This window comes from Callospermophilus lateralis, chromosome 10, assembly GCF_048772815.1.
Source record: "Callospermophilus lateralis isolate mCalLat2 chromosome 10, mCalLat2.hap1, whole genome shotgun sequence".
NCBI classification, from domain to species: Eukaryota; Metazoa; Chordata; class Mammalia; order Rodentia; family Sciuridae; genus Callospermophilus; species Callospermophilus lateralis.
The window spans coordinates 51,172,847-51,199,533 of NC_135314.1; the positions used below are offsets into that span (position 1 = coordinate 51,172,847).

Sequence of the window (26,687 nt, forward strand, 5' to 3'; positions counted from 1 at the left end):
GAAATTATGGCATTTGCTGGTAAGTGGATGGACTGGAGATTATAATGCTAAGTGAAATATACCAATCCCAAAAAAACAAAGACCGAATGATCTGATATGCGAATGCTAACACAAAATAACTGGGGAATATAAGTTCACTGGATTAGACAAAGGGGAGTAAAAGGGAGGGGGAGGGATGGGCAATAGGAAAGTAGAATGAATTGGACATAACTTCCCTATGCTCATATATGAACATACTACCAGTGAAACTCCACATCATGTGCAACCACAAGAATGGGAAGTTATACTCCCTGTATGTATAACATGTCAAAAAACACTCTACTGTCATGTATAACTAAAAAGAGACTGAGTCTCATAATTACATTGAGTGAAAGATACCAAAACAATTTCCATTTACACACAATTATAGAAAATGCAAACTAATCAATATTTGATAGAAAGTAGATAAGTGATTGACAAGAAAGGAGTTAAAAAAACGAGAAGACAATGGTTGTGCAACTGAAGTGATTCTGCAATCTGTATATGGGGTAAAAATGGGAGCTCATATCCCACTTGAATCAAAGTGTGAAATATGATATATCAAGAACTATGTAATGTTTTGAACAACCTACAATAAAAATTAATTTAAAAAAAAAATGAGAAGAATTACTAAGCAGTAAAAGAAAACGCTGGGGCATGATTGTTACATTCATTAATTATGGTGATTGTATACATCATGGAGTTATATATGTCAAAACTTTTAGAACTGTATACTTTATGAATTTGTCATTTATTCCTCAATAAAGCTGTAAAAACAATCAATATATTCCAAAAGAAAAAACATTTTTGTGTGTTTTATTATCACCGTTTTAAAATCTTATGAACATTATTATCTACATCCTCCAAAACACAGGGTTACCAAAATCAAATTTTATATACCTTTGAGTAGAGTGAGAAGTATTTCAGGAAATTATCAATAATCTAACCTATGTATTTCCTTTTCTTTTTTTTTCCCCAGATGGGGTTTGGATCTGTTGCTCAAGCTGGTCTCAAACTCCTAGACTCCTGCCTCAGCCTCCCAAGCAGTTGGAACTACAGGCATGTGCCACCATGCTCTATTTTAGCATATATATATGCTAAAATATATAATACACATCTCCATTTATACACACACACACACACACACACACACACACACACATCTCCATTAGAGGGGGGGAAAGTATGGTGCTAACTATAAAGTACAAAAATATTTTATTATAATGTACAAAATTATAAAGTACAAAATTAGGCAACTAAGTAAAAGCTCTGTCTCCTACTTACCAATTTCAGGCCATCCAGCTACCCAACAGCTAACTCCAGTCTGCTGGTGTCTCAATTCCTAAGTCACTATCAATCTATACCTTGCTAAAGAGAATCCACAGCATTTCTTTTTATATGCTAAAAGTAAACATCTATAAAAACCACTAACAGAAAAGTTAATGTTCCATTCCGCTTCTGGAAATTCACAGTATTACTCCTAGCAACAAATGCATGACAAATAATCAACAAAATGTCATTTGACCCATCTGCTAATTATATAAAACTTTACTAAAGTGCATAGAATAAGACATAACTATTTAAAACTAACAGCTCATACTCAAGTTCATACTCAAGCTCATACCCCATTCATGTTCGAACCCAGTTAAAGCAATAATATCTCTGCTGTATTTAGGAAAGGATGAAAGCTGAGATGTACTTCACAGATGACAGACCATCCACTCCAGGAAGTTTACTATAAAAACAGGTTACATATCCATAGTTAGCATTAGCCTTGTTTCCAATTCTTATCATTTATTTAGGTGCCACTGGCTCTAGGAATAAATTTTGGTAGTTTAAAGTCTTTTTGATTCATTTAAATATTATTTAGCTTCTACAGCACTCTCTTCTGATGATTCTACATGGCAATCATTCCTGTCTCTTCCAGAAAGTGCAGAAAACAAGGCTATCCCTATGGATCCATTGAAACTTTTGGTTAATCTCATTAGACTTAAAATAAATCAAAAGGACTCTTTCTTTATTATCATCAGGAAAAGGTTCCAATAAGTAAACAAATGCTTATTATTTGTTTTACTTTTTCTACACCTCTGTACTAATCTGTTTCTCTAACCACTTCTTTCCTCACTCCTAGGGCAGTGGTTTTTCCACTGTCTTAGGCAAGTACTGAAATCAGATAGAAAAATCAATAGAACACAAACACCCAAGCTTGTGGAAGAAAGGTAAAATTCCTCTGTATTTTTAATAAGTCTTCTAGGTGGTAACTGTTATGCAAAGGTTGAGACAAACTGCTCTACCCCAAGGTTCTCAAATTGGTTGCACAATGGAATAGCCTGAGGAATTTTTAAATATCTAGATGTTGAGATTATTAGAAACACTGAAGAGAATGAGGAATTCGCATTTTTAAATTCTGATTTAAAAATTGAATCTCCACGAATGCATAAGCATCATCTACATCACCTGGTGCTTGTTAGAAATGGAGAATCAAGAGTCTGCATTTACCTTGATCAACAGGTATCTTGTTTACTGAAGGCAGCACACTGTTTATCAAACTGACCTGCCCACTGGAATGACCGAAGAGGTTTAAAACTGGTGAATTCTTGGTTCTTAATTCCCAAAGGTTCTGATTTTTATTTGGCCAGATTGCAACTGGTTCATCTACCACCACTTTGCTGAGATGAATTCAAGAATGGCAGCTATATCACTAACTCACTTTTTCTAAAGTGGAAAGGGTATTCTCTTCAGTGGATATCATGGCAAACACAGTCCCTGGAAGTGGGCAAAAATAACGTAGTCCTGAGGAGCAGAGGTCAACACATTTCTTCTGTAAAGGTCTAGACAGTAATAAGTTAGGCTTATAGGCCATGTGGTCTCTACCACAATTACTTGATCCTGCTGCTAGAAGTCACAAGTAGCCATGGACAATACAAAAATAAATGAGTATAGCTGTGTTACAATAAAAATTTATATGCAAAAAATAAAGCCAGCTACACATTAAGAAGTCTGACACATTGCTGGGGAGAAGGGCCAAAAGCAGAGAGAAAAGTCTTAGGGGATGAAGAGATTCCAAAAACTAAAGAAATCCAGCCAACTCCAGCCTCCCTAGAGGAGGTATCAGAAACACTGGCTTCTTCAGACACAGACAAGCCACCTAGCCAACACCAGCTAGGAGAGAGGAAAACTACCCCTCCAAAGTTCTGGCCAAATAAATTATGGTGATTGTTTTGAGTTACTGTTTAGGGATGATTGTTAAACAGTAAATAACATGTTGACAGTCATATACAAAATAGTGATGTTTGTAAGTTTTGTGGTGATTTTAAAAGTTGTAATCCATTTGGTAACTATTTGGAAGTTTACTGCTGTTGAAATTGTATTTTGATACTATTTATATGACTTCCTCTCTTAACTTTCTGAATATACTAATTTTCACTCTGACAAAAGCATATTTCTATCCCCTGAATAACCCATTTGAATTATTCAAAATTATTTAAATTTTTAATTACAATTTGTCATCATTTCTTGTCCTTATTTTTCACATTTTGCCTACTAACAAAGTATATGTGGTTGATGCCTTAGCATCACCATTATTTGGTATTAAGTGTTCCTACTAGAATATATTGATTTTATTTTTTTTCAGCAGTTACTTCTTAGATACTATTATGGATTTTTATGTTAATTAACCAAACTCTGGCTCTTCATAAAATTTCATCGTTTTCATTTTTAGTTATTAAAAATGGCAAATACAGAAATGCAGAATCAAGCATCTGCATTTACCAGGATCAAGAGGTATCTTGTTTACTGAAGACAACACACTGTTTATCAAACCAATCTGCACCCTGGAATGAACCAGGGAAGTCAATGAAGATGAAATTAGATGCACATATATTCAAATAGGTTAGAGGCCATTATAGATTCAAAAGTATTTTTGGAAATTTGATTTTCTGGGCTGGGGCTCAGCGGTAGCACACTTGCCTGGCATGTGTGAGGCACTGGGTTCGATTCTCAATACCACATAAAATAAATAAAGGTCTATCAACAACTATAAAAGAAAAATTAAAAAAGGAAATTTGATTTTCTGATCATGCATACAAGTAATATTCACTGGATTGACTAAAATGAATTAATATTTTGCCTTATTTACTGAATGTTTAATTTTACAATCTCTCAATAAACTTAAAACATTTTAAGAATGTACAAAATTACACACAATATATATTATGTACTTAATTTCTAAACCTTAAGACATACACTATCACGTTTCATCTTTTAAAAGATTTAATTTAGGACTGGGAATGTGGCTCAAGCAGTAGCGCGATCGCCTAGCATGCGTGCGGCCTAGGTTTGATCCTCACCACCACATAGAAAGATGATGCATCCGCCGAAAACTAAAAATTAAATATTAAAAAATTCTCTCTCTCTCTCTCTCTCTCTCTCTCTCTCTCTCTCTCTCTCAAAAAAAAAAAAAAGATTTATTTTACTATTGTTTTCCTACTATGATGAACAACCTTTTCATTAAACACTTACCTTCATTATGAAAGTCATTTCATTCAGAAGACAAAAAAATAGTTCAAAATCCTCTTCTTCAACCTAAATCTCTTTTTACATCAAAAATTTATTAAATAAAACAATGGCATAAGCAAATCATACAGAAATGTTAACAGAAAATGGCCATTTCATACAGAAAAAGATTTGTACTCTTAAGTCTACAAAAATACAAAATAAGAAAGTTCTTCTATGAGATTGGTTACAACATCAGAATCAAGCAGCTAGTTACAACATTACCCAGTTAAGAACTAGAGCCAGAGTGGTTCATACAACTGTATAACTGTACAATATACCAACCTACAAGGAAAAAAAAGTCAAGAATTTTGTTAATTTTTAAAAAAAGGAAGAAAAAAGAAAAGGTGCCATATTTGAATAAAAAATTAACAGATGCATTTGATGGCACCAGGAAAAACAGCAATAATCACTAACCCTGAAGACTACTACCTTAAAAAGGTGCTCTGTGAGATTCTACACATTAGTAACTGTTCAAGTCAACACCAGTAGTTAAAATCTCTGAACACATTATCTTGAAAATATGTTCATTGTTTTGCAAAGTAACAAAATTTCTAAGGATCAAGTTTTGAAGATGCTAAAGAAAAACTCTGAAACAAAGATATTCCAGACACATCAAAATGATAAATGAATCTAAACAAGTTATTTGAAACATTCAGTTTAATCTGTTACTGGATTTTTATAAAGAAATGGTATGAAATAATACTCTTCACTATTTCATACAGAAATACACTGGCTTCCAAAGAAAGAATTTGCTGAAGTTTATGAGTTACAGATAGAATTCAAAAAGCTTGGGAGGAATATTTCTCAACTTTTTTTCCTTCTGGGGACTGAACTCAGGGCCTTGAGCATATTAGGCAAACATTCTACCATTGAGCTACACCCTCAGTCCACACTTTAAAAATCTTGATCAGAAATTGCTTGAAGCCATTTCATGCATGAGACTGATCTTCCTTCCTTCCTTCCTTCCTTCTTTTAGTTTTTTAAGTTACATTCATGGAAGCAAGTTTTTCAATTAATCTTTTTAAAATTTAGGAGTGTTACATATACTAGATATAAAAACATGTTTACGTGTATGTATGTATACATGTGTAAATGTATATAATGTGTATATTTATATGTGTGTGTATATACACACACATATATAATATATATACACATATAATATATATATATACACACACAAACACATAAGTATATATAAAAGCCTCCATAACACTGTGCTTTATTTTAATATAGTTAATGAACACTATTTTCAGTAACACCCGTATATCCTTAGGTTCCCCCTGCAGTTTCAACCTTCAGTTTCAATCTCTACCATGAGATGAAAGGTCAGGAAGCACTGAGACTACTGTTTCTCATCACCTAAAATCATTAGTTAAGTGAATGAGTGGACATCTCTAGCATGGAAAATCTAACAACGAACAAACAAAAAAATACCAAACAGGAGTACACATTTTCAGACTTTATGCAGAAAATCATCTTTAAGGTTTTATTCAATGAAGATGATAATCACACAAATACTTCAAGTTCCTTACACCAGCAGTAAATGACAATCCAAGAATCATCAGTGAGGTCAAAAAACTATTCTAGTTCCAGGAAAACACATCAGTTTTCAAACCAACTCTAATGTCTAGTGGAATATAGCATACAGTGACCTGTCTTGGAAAACTGTGTGTTGGCATCTTACAAAGATTTTGAAGACCAATCCCAGAAAGTTCTCATTCTAAAGGAATAAGGAAAAGTTCTATCCATTTTTACAGAGGAAATAAATCACAAGATTATCCAGTAACTTAAAAAAACTAAATGATTTGTATTATCTAACCCTAATGTATATTTGATCTTTCCTTGACTAATAACCCAGGTAGTTCTATTATTTTCATACATTTATTTAAGTTCACAAAGTCATTCACAAACAACATCTCTGAAAATCCAGACTTTCATTATAATGCAAACTGATGTACCAAAACTCCAGAGTTAAAAGGTATTACAGAATGTAAAGCAGGTTCCACTGATTATTATCTTTTAGAAAGCACTTTTTTCTTTAAGTCTCCTTTATTGTGAAATGCTATATAATTACAATTCCATTGTACAGCATGCTACTAAAATAAAGCACTTTATATAAATAGGTTTTAATAAGACTGTAAGATTATATTTAAACACTTTAATAATCAAAAAGCTTAATAGTTTTAGAATTTTTATAATTAAAAATAAACTAGAAACACTCTTCATTTTACAGAGAAATGTAAAGCTTAGAAAAATTAAGTGACTCCCCCAAAAAGAGAATTATATAAGTACTGGGGATATAAACCTAAACAAGATGTGTGGTCCCTATACCCAGTCTAATTAAGGTAAAGCAAAATAGTGCTATCATGAGAGAAAAGCTTTGCCACATATTAGAATTCTGGTTCAAGTATACTGGGAAAATTGAAAATAATAGTTAACAAAAAACAAAAGACCAGATAATACAGTCAAGACAGCAAATAAGAAGGAAAGAACTGTAGAGGGATATAGTCAGCTGGTAGAGTGCTTGCCTCCCACACACAAAGCCCTGGGTTCAATCCCCAGCACTATCAAAAAACAGAAGAAGAAGAAGAAGGAAGAAGGAAGAAGGAAGAAGAAAGAAGAAAGAAGAAAGAAGAAAGAAGAAAGAAGAAAGAAGAAAGAAGAAGAAGAAGAAGAAGAAGAAGAAGAAGAAGAAGAAGAAGAAGAAGAAGAAGAAAGAAGAAGGAGGAGGAGGAGGAGGAGGAGGAGAAGGAGAAGAAGGAGAAGGAGAAGGAGAAGAAGAAGGAGAAGAAGAAGAAGGAGGAGGAGGAGGAGGAGGAGGAGGAGGAGAAGGAGAAGAAGGAGAAGAAGGAGAAGGAGAAGGAGAAGGAGGAGAAGGAGAAGGAGAAGGAGGAGAAGGAGAAGGAGGAGAAGGAGAAGAAGGAGAAGGAGAAGAAGGAGAAGAAGAGGAGCAAGAACAAAAAGAAGGAAAAAAACAATGGCTCACAATTTCACTGCTATATCTATTCACAGGCAAATGCCTGACATGCTGTTATAGGAATAAAGGAATAAAATTAGAAAGGCACTAGACATCTGGTGTAACATCAGACACAGTTCTCCATGCATACAGGTGTAAATGTAAGTACAAAAGTTCACCAAGAGGCAGGCAGTGATTTGCCCTTAGTGAACAAATTACCTTTCTAAAACAATGTGAATTTTACAGTCAACAGAGATTCTGCAGTCTCTGTAGCTCAAGGAATAGTTAAAAAATAATAATGATAAAAGATTAAATGCTCTTGTCTATTTGTTGTGCTTTGTTATTTGTTTAACAAATCTTTATTAATTATATGACTGTTGAAAACCATTAGGAGTTTTTATAAATGTATAACCTCAGTCTACCCTGCCACAAGTAAATCCCACCAACCACGTACTCGTTTAGGTAGTAAGTACCAACTGGGGATATAGCTCAATTGATACAGTGCTTGCCTTACACGCACAAGGCCCTGTTTTCAATCCTCAGCACCACAAAAAAAAAGAAAAGAAAGAAATGAACAAACAATAAGTACATATATTTAAGACCATATATGTTGACACATATATGTGTATAAACGTATATATTGTCTCTGTGTGATTATAAAGGGAGGGTAAAGTGATAGAAAGTGATCATTGGGTTTAGAAGTTTTGAGAAGTAGTGACCTAAATGAAGTGAAGAAGAAGGAATATTGTGAAGAAATCTGCCACACATGTAGCTGAAAGAACATTCTATGCAGAATGGCAGCAAATACAAAGGCCCTGAGATGAGCATTATTTCATGTTTGAAGACCAGCCAAGAACTAGAGTGGCCAGGCCCAGAACAGAGTAGAGATAAGATCAGAGAGTTTTGAGCAGGAAATTGATCATATAGGGTTTGGTATGCTCTGGGTCAGATATTATTCTGAATGAACTGGGGAACCATGGGAGCAGAGCAGTGTTGTAGATTCATTTATATATTTCAAAGCTTGTTCTGGCTTCTGTCTCCAGAACTTACTTCAGAAGGGCAAGAAGAGGAGCAGAGACACAAGCTGGGAGGTTATAGTAAAAGCCTAAACAAGAGGGAATAGTATTTTAGATTTGGAGGTGACAGAGAAACTACTGATAGTTGGATATGGGGAATATCTGGATATTGAGTATATGGAAAAAAGAAAAGCCACAGAAAGATGTTTTAAGGGGGGCTGGGGTTGTGGCTCAGTGGTAGAATGCTTGCCTAGCCACGTGCAGGGACCTGGGTTGGATCCTCAGCACCACATATAAAGAAAATAAAGGTATTATGTCCAACTACAACAATAACAACAAAAACAGATGTTTTAAGGATAAAAATTAAGTTGTACAATAATTATCCTGCCAAAGGAATTTTCAGAATTATAGCCTTTAGGATTGGTATGCTGGCTGCCTGTTGGCTCTCATCTCCACGTTCAACCTTCCACAGCGTCCTCTTCTGAACTGTCAAGAGGCTAGATGTTTGTAAGGCATGTTTCCTGGCCCTACCTGCACCCGCAAGCTGGGAAATTAATGTCTGCCAGTGGAAACTGATGGCAAATTATTAATAGGCAGGAAAAAAGTGAAAACCCACTTTCTTCCTGTTTCTGCTCTGACACAGCCTCTGTAAACTGTGAACTACTCCAACTTTCAGCTTAATGGTGGGACAATTGCCTGAGGCCATGGGTTCATTCTCCAGTACTGCCAAGTGCATGGGGGTGGGGGGAACATGCATATTATGGAGAAAACATTTATTCTGTCAATTTAAAATTAATAACATTTTGATTTTGAGTGGTACTGGGGATTGAACCAGAACCTCACACATGCTAGGCAAGTGTTCAACCCCTGAGCTACATTCTCACTATCTCAATTGCCCATTCTCCTGCCTCAGCCTCCCAAGTAGCTGGAATTACATGCATGCACCATTGTCAAATCAATAACTTATAAGATGTTTAAATCTAAAGATCTTTTAATTTCAAGAGAAATCAAGAGTACTAAATATTATTCTCTAAACCAATAAAGGCAAAAAGAAAACTAATAACTGGAACAATTGGTATAAAATATTAGAGATAAAGCCACTAAACTCTAAGAAGATAGTAGAAAATCTTGATGACCTTGAATTTGGAAGTGAATTTCCATAGGTATGACCAAAAAAAAAAGCCAAAAAAAAGAAAAACTGGACTTCACACTTCATCAAAATTTAAAATGTTTGTATATCAAAGCACAATATCAAGAAAGTGAGAAAGAGCTAGGTGCAGTGGTACACACCCATAATCCCAGTAGCTCAGGAAGCTGAGGCAGGAGGATCACAAGTTCAAAGCCAGCCCCCTGTAACTTAGTGAGGCCCTGAGCAACTTAGGAAACCTTGTCTCAAAATACAAAATAAAAAAAAGGGCTGGGGATGTGTCTTATTGCTTAAGCACCCTGGGTTTAATTCCTGGTACCAAAAAAAAAGCAGGGATGGGTAAAAAAGAGAGGTTGGCTAGGTGGCTTAGTGGTAAAGCATATAGTTATAATAATATAATAATAATATACTTATCATGTGTAAGGCTCTAGGTTCAGTCCCTAGTACAGAAAAAAAGAAAAGAAAACCTACAAAATGACAGATACTATTTGCCTAATATTTATTGGTAAGGGTTTAATATTCAGAAGATATAAAGAACTACAAATATACAACTCAACAACAACAGAAAAAACTTTTAAATGGACAAAGGAAGGTTGGAGGTATGGATGGGTGTAGAGAGCTTGCCTAGCACGTATGAGGTCCTGGTTCAATCCCCACCATTGCTAAAAACAAACAAACAAAAAAAGACAAAGGAGATGAGCAAGAAAGGAAGAGTCTGTAATTCCAACTGCTCAGGAGGGTGAGACAGCAGAAGGATCCTAAGTTCCAGGCCAGCCTCAGCAATTTAACAAACCCTGTTTCAAAATAAAATAAATAAATGAATAAAAATGGCTACAGATGCAGCTCAATGGCAATGGCAGAATACCCCTAGGTTCAATCCACAGTACTGAAAAAAAATTTTTTTTTAATAAATAAAAATGGAAAAAGAACTTTAATAGACATCAATGGCATAAGAGCAAAAGATACAGAAATGGCTAATAAGCACAAGACACTCAAGCGCATTATCATAAGGCAAATGCAAATCAAAACCAAAATGAACTACCACTTCATTCCTTTCATAATCCAAAAAAAAGGCAATTTCATGGTTCTTCAAATAGCTAAACACAGAATTATCACTTGATCAGCAACTCCACCTTAGTATATATTCAAGAGAATTAAAAACAGACACTCAAACAGATACTTAATCATGTTGATATGCGTGCAGCTAAAATCTGGATTACAATTAAAATAATATATAATTTCATCCTTAATATGTTGACTGAAAAAAATTTTAAGATTGAATTAACTAAGAATAAAAAATTAATGTAGTAATTGATAATATAATTATTGATACACTTACTATAGACAGCTATTTAGTGCTTCAAAATTTATTACATGACAGCTATATTAAGCTTTTTGAAAAATATACGAGATATTCAACACGTTTTTAGAAAGTTTATAAAGCAATTTCATGATATTCCAAATGCAATATAAACCCTCACTCTTGAAGGATAAATGTCCTCAGACCTTAAATACACAATAAATAGTTCAAAGATTACAGTACTCTTTAATATTGGCAGTTAATTAGATAAAAGGGATATATTTGGAAGTATCTTAAGAGAAACAGCTAAATTTAAAATGAGTTTCTACTTCTTTATTTTTAAATTTAAAACTAGCATAAAAATAAAAAAAAATTTAAAATTAAAAAAAATTAAAACTAGCAAAGACAGAAATTAAAGGGAAAAAATTAGCTTTAATCAAGGATGTCCTTCATTAATAATAAGTTCCCCATATTAGGATGGGAAATATAATACAGGCCCTTTCTCTCTCCCTCACCCACACACAGACACACTGAATATTTCAGATCCACCCAATTAAAAAGCTGTTGCTCAAAGTCACCAAATTCAATGTTGTTCGTTTCACAAAATACCGCCAAACCCAAGAAACGTACTAAATAATGATCATAGTGACACCTACTGACACTTACTGTGTGAAAATTTATCATTTCTTGAAGACTGTCAGAAAATTTGGTCAAACTTGTCTACAAGAAAGAAACCAAAAGAAAATCAAGTCATTTAAGATTCATAAAAATAGTCACAAAAACTGTAACTTTAAGCATTCCTCACAGAAAAATTGAGTTACACTGTAAATAATAACATTTACTTCCAAGGACAATCTCACTAGCTCATAAGTATGCTCTGAGTCTACACGTAATAACATATAAAACCTTAAAAAGTCAAGGAATTGGAGTTGCCCCACCAATGGTATGAATAACCCTAAAGGTAAACTTGTTTGAGGGTATCAAGACTGCCCCTTTAAGCATTTATGGATCAAATAATAATCAAACCACATCCATTTCTTCTCTGGTTATTATTAGTCATGAAAGAATTGTAACACTGTACAGTACTGTGGGGATCCAAACTAATCAGAAGCTATATAGCCCCCACGCAGAGAGTCAAGTCCTGTTTGTGGGTTAACATTCTCTGCTTGAGCTTATAAGCAACTAAAGTGATTCTGCTGTCCCTACCCATGCCCTCTGGCAGATGTTTCAGCTCACCTAGCAGCAAGCAGACTTAGTAAATGCCAAAACACTGCAAAGCTGAGTTAGGAGACAGATACCAGATATGCACAAAGCAAATCAACCTTTAAGGGCTAGCTTAGAAAACAGGATTACATTACACAGCACCAAAGGATGATAGCTTTTTGACTTCAAATTTTAAGTATCATCTTAAGTATCACCGTAATTATTAATATGGTAAATGGGTATATAATTATGTTTTGTTACATATGTCACATTAAAATGTAACCATACTAACCTCAACTACAGCATCATTACTAGAATACTGTGCTAGGTCTCTAATCCCATTCATGAACTGTTTATTTGCAACACAAAAGGCTTTTCCAGTATCAATCATGGCAATACAAAGCTTCACAAGCTGAAAAAGAAAAAAAAAAATTTTTACAAATTACTTTGTTGAAAAGTGTTGGCAAAAACCACAAGTTAACCTAGCTAAAGACAAGAAATAAACTAATGCTTCATTAATACAACTAAAACAAACAGATTGAAATATTTTCTTATTTTCCTTTGGCTTATAAATTCACAGAAGAGTTGTACCAAAAAATTCAATCTTTAGGACCTAGAGGTTATCTGATAAAACAACAACAACAAAAAGATCATTTCATCAAGTCACATTCGATCCCATAAATTAATTTATTAAGTTCCTCCTAGAAGAAAGAAAGAGGTAAGCAAGCAGTGTGATGAAAAGTAACCTCTTTTTTATTTTTAACTGTGGTATGTTGGAGGAAAGGTGAGTTAAACTGGTATGGTGGGTTAGTCATGCCTACTGTTCTGGGTAGTGTGCTGAGTCTCAGGACTGATCCTTCCTGCCTGTGTGTGTGTGTGTATGTGTATGTGTGTATGTGTGTCTCTCTCTTTCTCTCTCTCTCCCTCCCTCCCTCCCTCCCTCCCTCCCTCCTAATTTCCTTCCTTTCATTTTTCCTTCCTCTCTCTTTTTCCCCTTCCTCCTTTCTTTCACTCGGACACAGAACATTTTCTTTAAGCAAAATCTTGGATGAATGTCAAATCTTAAAAATAAATAAAAGTGGAACTCCTCTGGACAAAGAAAGGGCAGATACTTAAAGGGGTAGGAAGGAAGAACACCAAGCATAAAAAGTAAGAAAAATGTTTTAGAAAACTCATGAAGAAACTCAAGAGCATAATTTAAATCCACTGCCCTAATGTTGAGAGGAAGAGAGTTAATGTAATCTCTGCTTTCAAGGAGCTCTAATTCTAACCAGCAGGCAAGCAGATCAACTCCATAGAACAGACACCAGTGCAATGACAAAACCAAGAACAACCCAAGGAAAAACATCTGACTTGAACTGTGTAGATCAGGAAGAATTCTTAGAAAAGATAGCACAAGATATTGCTGAACTTCTAAGAGTTTACATTGGAGAGGGGGGCATTGCTGGGGATCCATCCCAGGTCTCATACATACCAGGCAAGTGTTCCACCAATAAGCTACACCCATACCCCAAAGGCTCTGATATATTAATGTACATCTAAAAGATGCATTTCTCAAAATGATTTGACCATGAAATTCTCTTTAAAGGAAACATTCCCATAGAACCAGTGTTCCACAGAACCCACATTAAGAAATGCTGGCAGGACTGGGGATTAAGCACAGTGGTATAACACTTGCCTAGCATGTGTGAGGCCCTGGGTTTGATCCCCAACACTGCAAAAAGAAAAAGGAAAAGAAATGCTGCCAGAGATAAGTCTTTAAAACGGTGTGTTATTTAAAAAATAAAATATCTTACAAGGAAAACAATCTAAAGTTCACAAGGAACAACCAACACACAGTGGAAAAAAATTTTTTGAAAAAGTAATAAAATGAGAACATTAGCCTTATATGATATTAAAATATATTACAAAATATAGTAACTGGAAGCCTAGAAGTAAATGTGAATAGACAAACTGATCAATGGAATATAATACAGAGTTAAGTATTATATTATATTATATTATATTATATTATATTATATTATATTATATGAAGTATTTGATTAAAGTAATATTCTAATCAGTGCCAAGGAGGGGGCAGCAGGTGACTATCTAAAAAATGACATTAGGGGCCCTGGATAGCCAAGGAATCAGTTGGATTCCAAATCCTCAAATTAAATTCAGATGGAATAAAGATTTAAACATAAAAAGTGAAATCACAAAACTAAGGTAAAATAGAAGGTGTTTTTTAATATAATCTCAAAATGTGAAAAGTTTTTCTGAAAAGGATACAAACCTAAAAAGCCATATGAAAAAGAAATTGATAAATTCAAGTGATAAAAATAAAATATCTATAAAAGAAAAAACAATTAACTTAATCAAAAGACAACAATATAGGAAAATAATATTAGCAACAAATCCCAAGGAACAAGTTATCCTACCATAAGAAAGGATATATATTTTGAAAGCATTCTGAAAACCCAATCATACTGTAGGGGGAAAAAAAATGGGTCGCAGACATGCACAGATAATTCCCAAAAAGGACATACAAATGTGTCTTAAATCCATGAAAAGATATTCAACCTCACTCATAATAAAAGAAATGGAAATTACAATTTTTTTACAAAACAACTAAGATCAAAAAATTTGATAACATGCTGTTTTAGAGAGGGTAGATAAGGGGAAGTAGACATTTTTATACATTGTTAGTGGGAATATAAATTGGTAACATTTCTTTGAGAAGTAATTCAGCAACAGCTGTCAAAATTTAAAACAAACTCTCTAGTCTGGCAATTTCACTTTTTAAAATGTATCATACATATTTGCACATAAGCCACAAGACACATCTGAAGCAATGCATTGCAGTCATGATAAAAATATCAGTTGCTAGATCAAGTGTCCATCAGTAAACAACTGGATAAATAAATTATAACGTATCCATATAATGTAAAAAAATTCAGCCATAAAAAATTTGGTCAGGGTAGGAGTATAGCTCCCCCAGTGGTAGAGCACTTACCTAACATGTACACAGCCCTGGGTTCAATCCCCAGCACCAAAAAGAAATAAAAAAAGGAAACAGGGAGAGCTTTATGATTAATAACAAATAGCATTCAAAATATATTAAGGAAAAAACAAAATGTAACACAGTATTAATATTTTTGTTGGGAGTGGAAAGAACCATTTGTACGGAAGAGTGAAAATCTATATAATTTTCATATGCTTAGAAAATTTCTGTAAGGACACACAAGAAACTAGGTCGATATATTCCCCTAGCAAATAGATTAGAAGATGATTAATTTTCACTGGGTACACACTCTTTTACCTTTGATTTTTTTACTAGATAGATGTTATTACTTATTCATCAAATTAAATAATTCAAAAGTAATTAAAATTCCTTTTCCCATAACAGCAGAGAGAGACAGGTTAATAGACAAGGTTCTCAGCTCAGTCTTCTTAGGTTCAAATCCTGTTGCCATACATAACCATCTAAGTGTGCCTGGTTGACCTAAACCTCAACAAATTTTAATTTTCTTTTCTGTTTAATACTTAATGATGGTACCACATCATATCAGGTTGCTATAATAAGGTAAGGTAACACTCATAAAGACTGAAGCACAGCTGGTGCAGTGGCTCTGGAGGCTGCAGAGGATGAGGTAGTAGGATTAGAAGTTCAAGGTCAGTCTCAGCAATTTAGAGAGAATCTGTCTCAAAATTTAAACAAATAAAAAGGACTGGAGATGTAGCTCAGTGGTAATGTGCCCCTGGGTCCAATCCCCAGTACCAAACAAAACAAAAACAAACAACAACAACAAAATTTGGCATGAAGTATTACAGGCACATGGTAAGTACTCGGCAGAGATTTGTGCTTCCTTGTCAGAGAAGTTATTTGCTTTTATTTTGTTTTTTACTAAGAAACCAAGTTGAGCATCTTCATTTAAGATAAAGAGGTGGTAGAGAAGGGAGAGAAGAGAGATGGCTAAAGCAAAATGCTGAAGAGGTAGAGAATTTTAAATTGCATAGGAAAAGGTATACTTTTATTACTCCAGTGGGAAGAAAAATGAAAAAGATATGAACAGATTCTAAGTTTCTAGATAAGGAACAAGAAATAAATATATTCCCATCCAAGCAGAATAATGGTCATTCCACTAAGAATGAAGAACAAAATAGTAAACCTTGAGAAAATAGTTAATTATTAAAGAGAACTACTAAAGGTAGCAAGAAAGGGATTTGACAGGGTTTTAGAAAAATAGTTTTGCATATAGAATTTGAGAAACCTGAGGCTCCACCAATTGGATTTGACAGTTATATAAAGTCTCCTATAGGGTTTTATTAGCCCAGATATGGGGCAGAAAGTCATACTTAAGACAGTGAAAATTCTGCTGAGCATGGTGGCATGCACCAATAGTTACAGCACTCAGGAAGCTGAGGCAGGAGGACCACTTAGCCCAGGAGTTCAAGAATAGCCTGAAAAATGCAGCAAGATCCTATCTCAAAAGGAAAAGAGAGAGAGAAAGAAGGAATGAACTCTGTAGAGTGCTATGTAAGGGAAATGAAGGTCTCCAAAGAGGGGAAAAAATAATGTAAAACTAAGAAGGGAATGGAAGGATTAATAACAGCATTATTCACAATGGCCAACAAAGAGAAACAAACCAAATGTCCATCAATTGATTCTAGATAAACAAATGTGGTATAAAACAGCACATAATACAACCATAAAAGGAAGTATTGATATATGCTACAATATTGATGAACCCTAAAAACATTACATTAAGTGAAAGCAGCCAGTCACAAAAAGCCAAATATTATGATTCCATTTATAGGAAATGTCCAGAAGATCAATACATTTCTTTTTATACCTAAATAGTACTGTAGGATTATTGGACATTGGACTGTTTCCACTTCAGCTATTCTGAATTATGCTGCTGTTGTGACCATCAATGTAAGTTTTGTGTGGATGTATGTTTTCGATACCCTTGAGAATATACTTAAGAGAACTGCTGGGTTATATGGGTATCTGTGTTTAATTTTTGAGGAGCCACCAAAATTATTTTCCAAAGAGGGTGTAGCATTTTGCATCCCCAACAGCAATGTATGAGGGTTCCACCATTTCCAAACCCAAACTAAAACTTTTATTATTATTTTAACTATCCTGATGGGTATGAAAGGGTGAAGTTGTATCTCATTGTGGTTTTCATTAGAATCTCCCTAGTGACTATTAGTATATTTTCATGTGTTTATTGGCCATCTATATAATCTTCTTTTTAAAAAAAATGTCTATTTAGATCGTTTTTCCATTTTAAAACTGAATTTTAATTTAATTTAAAATTATTGAATTTTAGGAATCCTTTATAATAATCCCTTATCATATATCTGATTTGCAAATATTTTCCTCATTCTATGGGTTATTTAATTTTCTAACAGTGTTCATGAGAGCACAGAAGCTTTTGTGTTTAATCCAGTTTTACATATTTGCTTCAGTTTTGGGTAATAAAAAAAAAATCTAAGAAACCATTGCTTAACCAAGTTTAAAATGATCTTTGCCTGTTTTCTTCTAGGAGATTGGAAGTGTTAGGTTTTTCCACTTTGAATTAATTTTTGTATATTGTGTGAGGTATTCAGCTTCCTTCTCTCTCTCTCTCTCTCTCTCTCTCTCTCTCTCTCTCTCTCTCTTTCTCCATTTAAATTTTCAGTTGTTCCAATACTGTTGAAAAAAGAAGTCTTTCTCAAAAAAAGAAAGAAAAACTATTCTAAAAAACTAAAAAAAAAAAAAAGAAAAAGAAATGTCCAGAAGAAGCAAATCCACAGAAGTTGCCAGAGAATGAAAGAAAGGGAACACTAATTGAAACTTAGTGTTAAAAGATACAGGGTTTCTTTTTGGGATACCAGAAACATTTTGGAATTACACAGTGGTGATAGTTGCACCAATAACACCAGGACTATACTAAAAAACGCTTTGAAATGGTGGATTTTATGTTAGATGAATTTTATCTTTTTTTAAAAGAATATTTATTTTTTAGTTTTTAGTGGATACAATATCTTCATTTTATATTTACATGGTGCTGAGGATCGAACCCAGTGCCTCATGCATGCTAGGCAAGCACTCCACCACTAAGCCACAACCCCAGCTCAGATGAATTTTATCTTAATTAAAAAATTACAAAAAAAAAAAAGAATGTTGTAGTGGATTTTAGAAGGATCTGAAATATCCCAAGTAGACTGATTGAAAGACCAGAAGTCTAGATAAGGTTAAAGAATAGGAGCAGTAGTGAGGTTGAGAAGTGGAAGGACTGGAGACTCAAGTGAGACAGGCTATCAGCATTCCAGATTTCAGAGATTACAACTATGAATGATGAGCCATAGAATAGTGCTGTGAAAATAGAGATCAGAACTAGCATAGGAGTCACCACCACAGGAGCCAGAGAGAGAGAAAACTGACAGAAGCAGAACCACCCGCATCATGCAAATATCCAGAGATAATAGTGGTGAATGAGATTATAAGAAATAATCTAATTTACCTAAGAGTAAATTTCAAGATAATCAAAATTATCAAACTACTATCCTAATTCATTATTCAACAATTTTTCAATAAGACTTTACAATGTCATGGACACTTTGCCAGATGACAGGAATAGAAACAACTTCTTTGCTATCTCTGAGTTGTAAGTAACATCCTAACACTCATTTTTTCATCTGTAAATTGAAGATGCTACCAACTTTGCAACACTGTTATGAAGATTAGGGACAGTATGAGTAAACATAGAACTTTGTGCCCAGTAAGTACATAATAGATGAGTTTTTGTTGTTGTTGCTTTTTTTTTCTTCTAAAGACAGTCCCAATTTCCAATGAGCTAATAGTTTGTTAAAGAGACACCATCATCTTTACTGTTTATTTAGAATTCAACAAGAACCACGTAAGTACTTTATGTGTATTAACTCACCTCACTCTCATAATAACCCGATAGATAGATGCATAGATACCCTTATTTCCCCTATTTTGAAGATGAAGAAACCGAGGCACAGAAAGATTGAGAAGCCTGCCTACTAAATGGTAGAGCTACTTTCAAACTCAGGCAGCCCCTGACCTTGTGCTCTTAATTACTAGCCTCTGCTACAAATCAAAAATTACAATAATATTTTAATAGTTTAAATGGAAGTACATGTGAAAAACAATGCAATACAAAAAAAAAAAAAAAAGAAAAGAAAAGAGCCAAAGTTTGGTAGCATTGGAGCTGAGATTTAAAGGATATCCAATTAACAGAGAGGAAACAAGCATACCAGAGGAAAAAATACAACAGATATGGGAATTATATCTAGATAGCAACTATGATGCATTATAATGTTACCTTACAGAATGGACAGGTAACTGGACCCAATAAACAATGCCACTCATCAAGCATTATTCTCTAGAAAGAATCTAACTATTGTTAGTATATATTATAAGCAAAATAGATACGAGCTAAGCCACCAAGCTAGTTCAACCTGTCACTATTATTTACAATGATACTATAGGTGGAACTTGCCTTGCACAAAGTTATGAAATCACTGAACTAGTCTTGGAGCACCTCCCAGAGCACAACTTCCCCATTACTCCTTCAATGCCACCAACTTTAATAATAACCATATAACAACCAATAACAACCATATCTTGGTTCTCTCAGTCTCCCTTCTTTATGCCAACTCTTCATTTCCAAAGTAAAAATGATAGTAGCTTAAGAATCCAGGAGAAGTACATTTTATAAGGGATCAAAATCTTAAATCAGAGAAACATGAAAGTAACTAAAGAAATTTTGGTGGAGAGAGGAGAGGGAAAGGTGATATTTTAAATAATGTCAAGTTTCTACCATGCCCTTAGTAGCCTTTTGGATAAGGATGCTAATGGGCTTAGCATTCTTAGCACTGAATGCCAATATTTTAATAATTTAGTTTAGTTATTATTTATTAGATTACTATTATTTAGAGTATTTTGGTTTTAAGATTCTAACAGTTTGCACGAACCCAATCAAATGATATAAAGAAAAAAAAGAGTCACTCACTCATAAAAGCAAAATGATTAACAAAAGCATTGTCAGTGCAGTTCCACCCACATGCAATGTTTCGTATGATTTATATGCAGTTCTTCTACTTAAAAAGGATAATCACATTCATTATACTACTCTGTCATTCTCTGAAAAGCCTTGCCTTTCTATATACCCTCTTGTAAACCTACCACAAAATCAAAACTACACACATTGGGGATGGGGATGTGGGTCAAGCGGTAGCACGCTTGCCTGGCATGCGTGCGGCCCCGGTTCGATCCTCAGCACCACATACAAACAAAGATGTGTCCGCCAAGAACTAAAATAAATAAATAAATTTAAGAAAAAAACTACACACATTGCATAAAACCACTAGAATGGAATCCTAATTAGAATTAGTTACACTCCATATGTGTATAATATGTCAAAATACACTCTGCTGTCAGGTATACCTAAAAAGAACAAATTACAAAAAGAAGAAAAAAAAAAAAAACTCACTGGAAAAAAAAAAAAACACAACTTAATATTAATGTCTACTTTCAAAACTGAAAACTTAACTTCAAAAAGTACTTCAAAAAAAATGTAACTCCTCAGAGTAATAAAAAAAATTAATAATAATAATAATAATAATAATAATAATAATAAAAGGCCCATACAAATACATTTTATTGTTTTTTGTTTTTGTGGTGCTGGGGATCGAACCCAGGGTCTTGTACATGCAAGGCAAGCACTCTACCAACTGAACTACATCTCCAGCCCTACACATACATTTTCAATAGAAAATATTTAAAAATAATATACTTAGTCAAAATAAAAATATTTATTTTTAAAACAAATGGAAGCTTGCTACTCTTGCCACTCTTCTCAGAAATTTCTAAGTGGCCTGTGCTCCCTCAAAATACACAGATCCTGAAGCACAGTGGTACACAAGAACAGCCCTGAACTAATAATAGAAGCACAAGAGTTCTAACAATCTTTCTGCCTCTTTTAACTTTCAATTTGAAGCAAGTCTCCTTTGCTTTCTGGGATTTGGTATCCTCATCTATAAAATGGGAAAAAGAATATTTGTTCCACCTACCTCACAGAATTATTGTAAAATTCAAAGACACTGTATATTACAATGCTGTAAAAATAATAGAATCTAATAAAAAAATAACATTATTAAACTTTTCCAAAATTTTAAGACAGGAGGATCACAAGTTCAAGGTCAGCTTCAGCAACTCAGTGACACATTGTCTCAAAAATAAAAACTAAAATTATTTTTTTATAATATTACTGCTTTACATAGTTTCTATACTATCTACATTGTATGTTAAAGTAAATATTTCATGATTTTTAAAACATTTCAAAATGTTTCTCACAATGCTCAGCCTAATTAATATATATCATACGAAGTGCAGTCCGCCAACATCCATAAGTATAACTTTGAATCTAGTTAAAAACACAGAATCTCAGTATCCCTGATCTATTGAATCAGAATCTATGTTTTTAAAAAAGATTCCCCTGGTGATTCTTATGCACAGTACAGGGTAAGAAGCAATACTTCACATAACAATACCATTTATAATAATAATTACACAAAGTATTTTCAAAAAAAGAATTTCAAACATATGCATAGACTTACGTCTAGAAATTTACAGAGATATTTCTCTAAGCAATAGTTGCAAAGGAATGTTCCAACAAACGGATCAAAAGCCCCATCTTACTCATTCTAATATTTTTGCCTGGTACATAACAGACAATGCTTCTTGGACAGAAATTCAAAAATATTATCAATAGTTAATACAGAAGGTGGGAGTCAATGTACATTTATACTTATATAAAACACGACTATATCAATTATTAAGTATTTTTAGCATTTGTGTCATTAGGTTAAATATGAAATTACTATTTTAAATTTTATTTATATTTGAACCCAGCTGTACCTAAATTTATAAATAAGAATAGTCATGGGCTAGGGTTGTGGCTCAGCAGTAGAGCACTTGCCTAGTACTTGCAAGGCCCTGGGTTCGATCCTCAGCACCACATAAAAATAAATAAGTAAAATAAAGATATTGTGTCCGTCTACAACTAAAAAACAAAAAATTAAATAAAAAGAATGGTCAGGTATACATGAAATTCATTAGGCATTAAAAAAGATACATACGATCTTTTGGATGGAGAAAATAGTCTAGAAATACTAACTTCTAACCATATAAAAGTTGTTTAGTGAACTTTGAATTCGGAGGAGAATATAAATTCTTCTCTGGCACTTAGACTTTGAACAAGCAAGCCAATTAATATCTCTAGCCTTAATTTCTTCATGTGTAAAATTACAATAAAAGAATTTACCCTTATAGAGAAACAAAGTAATGTTCTTATTAATGGAAAACAAAAATAGATACTTTAAAAAATTAAAAATGTTAAAATTCACCTTATCAAGTTTTAGTTCCAATTCTGCCACATCTCCTTCTACTTCTTCCAAAGCAGCCCTAGAAAAATTAAATGCAAAATTAAGTTACTTTATTGTTCAAATGTATACTTTACTCTTGAAAAATAAATTATCACTCTATATAAAAAGGTAGATATTAATGTTTAAAAATTATACTTCAGCTGGGTACAATGGTACACATTTATAATCCCAGCCACTCAGGAGACTAAGGTAGGAAGATCACAAGTTCAAGGTTAGCTTCAACAACTCAGTGACACACTGTCTCAAAATTAAAAACTAAAAAGGGCTTGGCATGTAGCTCAGTTGTACAGCATTCCTGCGTTTAATGCCCAGTACTGAAAAGAAATTATACTCCAATGAAGTAATATTAGAATATATACTTCATAATAATGCAATAAAACAAACAACATAATCATTATTTAAGACAATGAGATAATATCTTAAACTGATTTATTCAAAGCATTGTTATTCAATTAATAACACTAATTAAAACTATTTAGCACATATTTTTTGAAATATGAATAAAAGTTTATAGGCCAGATGCTGGAACTAGAAAGAACACTAACCAAATAAAATCACCAAAAATTTTGCCTCCAAAAAATTTAATAAGAGATTTTTGGAAGCCTCGAATCAGATTTCTAGACAAGAAAGTACATGTAACCAAATGGTGAAGTATCATTGACAACCAAAGGGGCTTTTTAGAGATAATTAATAAAAATATTACTTCATAATTTTGTTTCCAAAGTATTACAGTTTCAAAAACTCAGCACCAAACATTGATAAATTTTAGACTAATCCTTCTCCTAACAACATAATTTCAATACAGAAAAATTAGCAAAGATCAGATTATGCAAAAAGCAAACAGCAAAAATAACAATAATAATCAGATATTCTTCTTGACAAAAGGTAACGATGAACTATTAATACTAGTTAGCACTTGACAGATATCACACTACAGGGTAACATTCCAAATCTGTTTGAAGCAAAATAGTAGCAACTAAGACTTGTAAGGATAAGAAGATTTTACACTAAGAGTAGTATATAGAAAATATAATTCACCTACTTTAAATCATCTCTGCCATTTTTGTTCTCTGGGGTTTTTTCCCCCCTTGCAATGCTGGGGACTGAACTCAGTACCTTGCACATGCCAGGCAAGGTCTCTACTACTGAGTTATACCCTAGCCCTTAGCCATTTTCATATACTTACTTGACAAATAAGCAATATTCCAATTGCTATTTTAAGAATTAACCAAAATTTGTTTTAATTGGACAGTAGTGTGAGATTAGGTACCCAAAAAGCCATTATGAAGGCTAAGACATTCTCTGGCAAGAGAGCTAAGTAAAAGACAGGTAAGATACCAACTTTATTTCCATAGCTACCCACTTCGCCTCTGTGTGACCTCTGAATAATCAATCACTTTATCAGCTTGTGATTCTACTTCTCCATCTGGTTACATTATTTTTTAAAGATTTTAAATCTCCAAAATAAGAAAATAACTATAAATTATTCAGTAGAATGATGCCATTATAAAATGAGATACTCCAGCATTAGTTCCAGAAAGCAGGAGGTGGTGTGCCTCCATAGCACAGAAATAGAAAGACTTCTCCCCTAACAGTTGGCCATTGTCTTCAGCAGTGTTTTACAAACTACACATTGTTCACTTAGCCTAGAAAACATTTCCCCTTCACTTTAATCCTCACTCCCTTCACCTACTTATCATTTAAACTTACTACACCTAAGAACAAATTTATCTGTACAAGGATATTCGCTGTTTTTAACAGGCTGGAAACCTAGATGTCCACCAATAGGAATATGTAAATAAATGATGGTATAGCCCATTATATGAAGAAGCAAATTTTTAAATGAGGCTGATTTACATCTACAGATATGGGTACATGCACATGGTAGATTGTTACACAGGGGGAAAACAAATTACAAAATTACATGAGTCTGAGCCCAACTTTGTTCAAAAGAAAAACTGTTGAGATGGTTTTAGGGAAATATCTGGAAGCATATTTATCAATCTAACTCTAACTGGAAAAAAAGCATTAGAAAGTATAAATAAGAATTTGCATTTTTACTTCTTCTATACTGTATTACTATTTTCAACAACTATGCATTCTTAAGTAATTTTTTAAATTGACAAACAAGGGAAGGAAATGAGTTCAGATATCACCTCTCCAAGAAGGGTCTTCCCCCTTGTAACTTCTCCTGTCACCTACCCCAGTGGGATAACATTTGCCCCTGTCCCTACAACACCTGGCACACATCTCTGCCACTGTGCGCTTTTCTCACCAGTCTGAGCTCCCATAGCAGTGCAGACACCCCAAAGCATTTGCTAAGTTAAGGAAGGAGCTCAACAAGTATTTACTTTAATTTTCAGAAACTCTTCATTTGCATTTTTAACCTTTATTTATCTTGACTCATTCTTCCATTTTTCAAGCAAATTGGTTCAAATAACAGCTTAAGATTTGATTTAATGGAAGGGGGTGGCTGGAGTGTGGCTCAGTGGTAGAGCGCCAGCCTAGCATGGGCGAGGCCCTGGGTTGGATCCTCAGCACCACATAAAAATTAATTAATTAATTAAAGATATTGTATCCAACTACAACTAAAAAATAAATATTAAAAAAGTTTTATTTAACCATTGGATTTTACTAAATAGTTTGATAGAAATTGTATGTACATTTTTCAACCTTATTTTTTTTTTTAAGTATAATTTATTTATTTATTTTTAATGTGGTGCTGAGGATCAAATCCAGCGAGTGGTGTACTGCAACCCCAGCCCCTCAATCTTATTTCATTGTTTACTTCTGTTAATTTACTTTTGTGAGACAACAGTTGTAAAGAAAGGTGTGGTGTTACATACAACAGAAGAGAAAATGCCTGGGTTTTACCTATCACTTGAAAAGGCCTTTGTAATCATATATTCAAAGAATCTGAAAGTTTATCTTGGAAGTTCTTTAATTCAACATATTACCTTCTCTTTTTGAAGAAAAAAAAATCTCTGCCATTCATCATCTAAGCTGTTTGTGCAAACTTGTAGCAACAAGTTGAGTACCTAGTGTCTAATGTAGCCTGTCATTGTTGAGTATTTCTTAGTATGGAAAGATAAACATAGGCTGAGGAAGGAGGATGACAAATTCAAGACTGTGTCTCAAAAATTTTAACAGTGGGGTTTGGTGGACATGGGGAATGTAACTCAGAAATAGAATGCTCCTGGATTCAATTTCCAGTACCAAAAAGAAAATCATGCATACAACAAAATAAATTTTAAACCTTAGTTTTAGCTATCTATATCCTAAGAAGCTGAATAAGTCCCAAATTCAGAAAAACAGGCACTTTACTTTTACTAACACCTTCATTCTTTTATCTAGTCATATATCATAGTTTTTTAAAATCAACTTAGAAAATGATTAACTCAAAACACAAAACTAAAAGAGAAAATACCCCAGCAGTAAGTGTTAACACTGAGCCACTTAGAAGTGGTTAGTGATCATTTGGGCTGTGAATTAAATGAAATTCCATAAGAAACACAAAAACAACTTACCCCACTTAGATATCACTGAAATAGCAAGAAGTTTTTTAAATTACTGTTTTTTAAGAGTATCCACTCAAATAAATAAATAATGTGTAATATATGTATTATACTTTCTTTACAAAAGAAAATTTGAAAGAAAAAGGAAATGTGGTATGGAATTATTTTCCTCATCCATTTAAGATTAATAAACAACAAAAACTCTTCAATATTGGCAGTATCCTTAAACGGAATTAATAAAGTAAACTTAAGTCTTATGGTGATATGATCTAAAATGCAACAGGATAGTCAAGATCATTAATATAAACACATAAATATCCTGAAACAAAGATGGATGAGGCTCTAAGTCATGACTACCTGTTAAGAATCACTCAATAGAAAAGAAAGTAATATTCAATAAATACTCAAAATATAATTTGCAGGGCTGGGGGTATAGCTCAGTGGTAGAGCACTTACCTAGGACAAGCAACGCACACACACAAGGTGTGGATTTTGAAACTAACATTTGTTTTGTTTTATTACATAA

The 26,687-nt window shown here is 33.5% G+C and overlaps 1 protein-coding gene across 2 annotated transcripts in view; it reads right to left on the minus strand.

The window, feature by feature from the left end:
- Positions 1 to 26,687, minus strand: part of Acap2 (ArfGAP with coiled-coil, ankyrin repeat and PH domains 2) — a 136,732-nt gene that overhangs the window by 67,242 nt on the left and 42,803 nt on the right. For both annotated transcript variants that reach the window (XM_076867756.2, XM_076867755.2), the window contains exons 2-4: positions 22,608 to 22,665; positions 12,493 to 12,612; positions 11,664 to 11,717 (exon numbers count right to left, since the gene is read on the minus strand). In XM_076867756.2, coding sequence (XP_076723871.2) covers positions 11,664 to 11,717; positions 12,493 to 12,612; positions 22,608 to 22,665 — 232 coding nt within the window. The remainder of the gene's footprint in view (positions 1 to 11,663; positions 11,718 to 12,492; positions 12,613 to 22,607; positions 22,666 to 26,687) is intronic.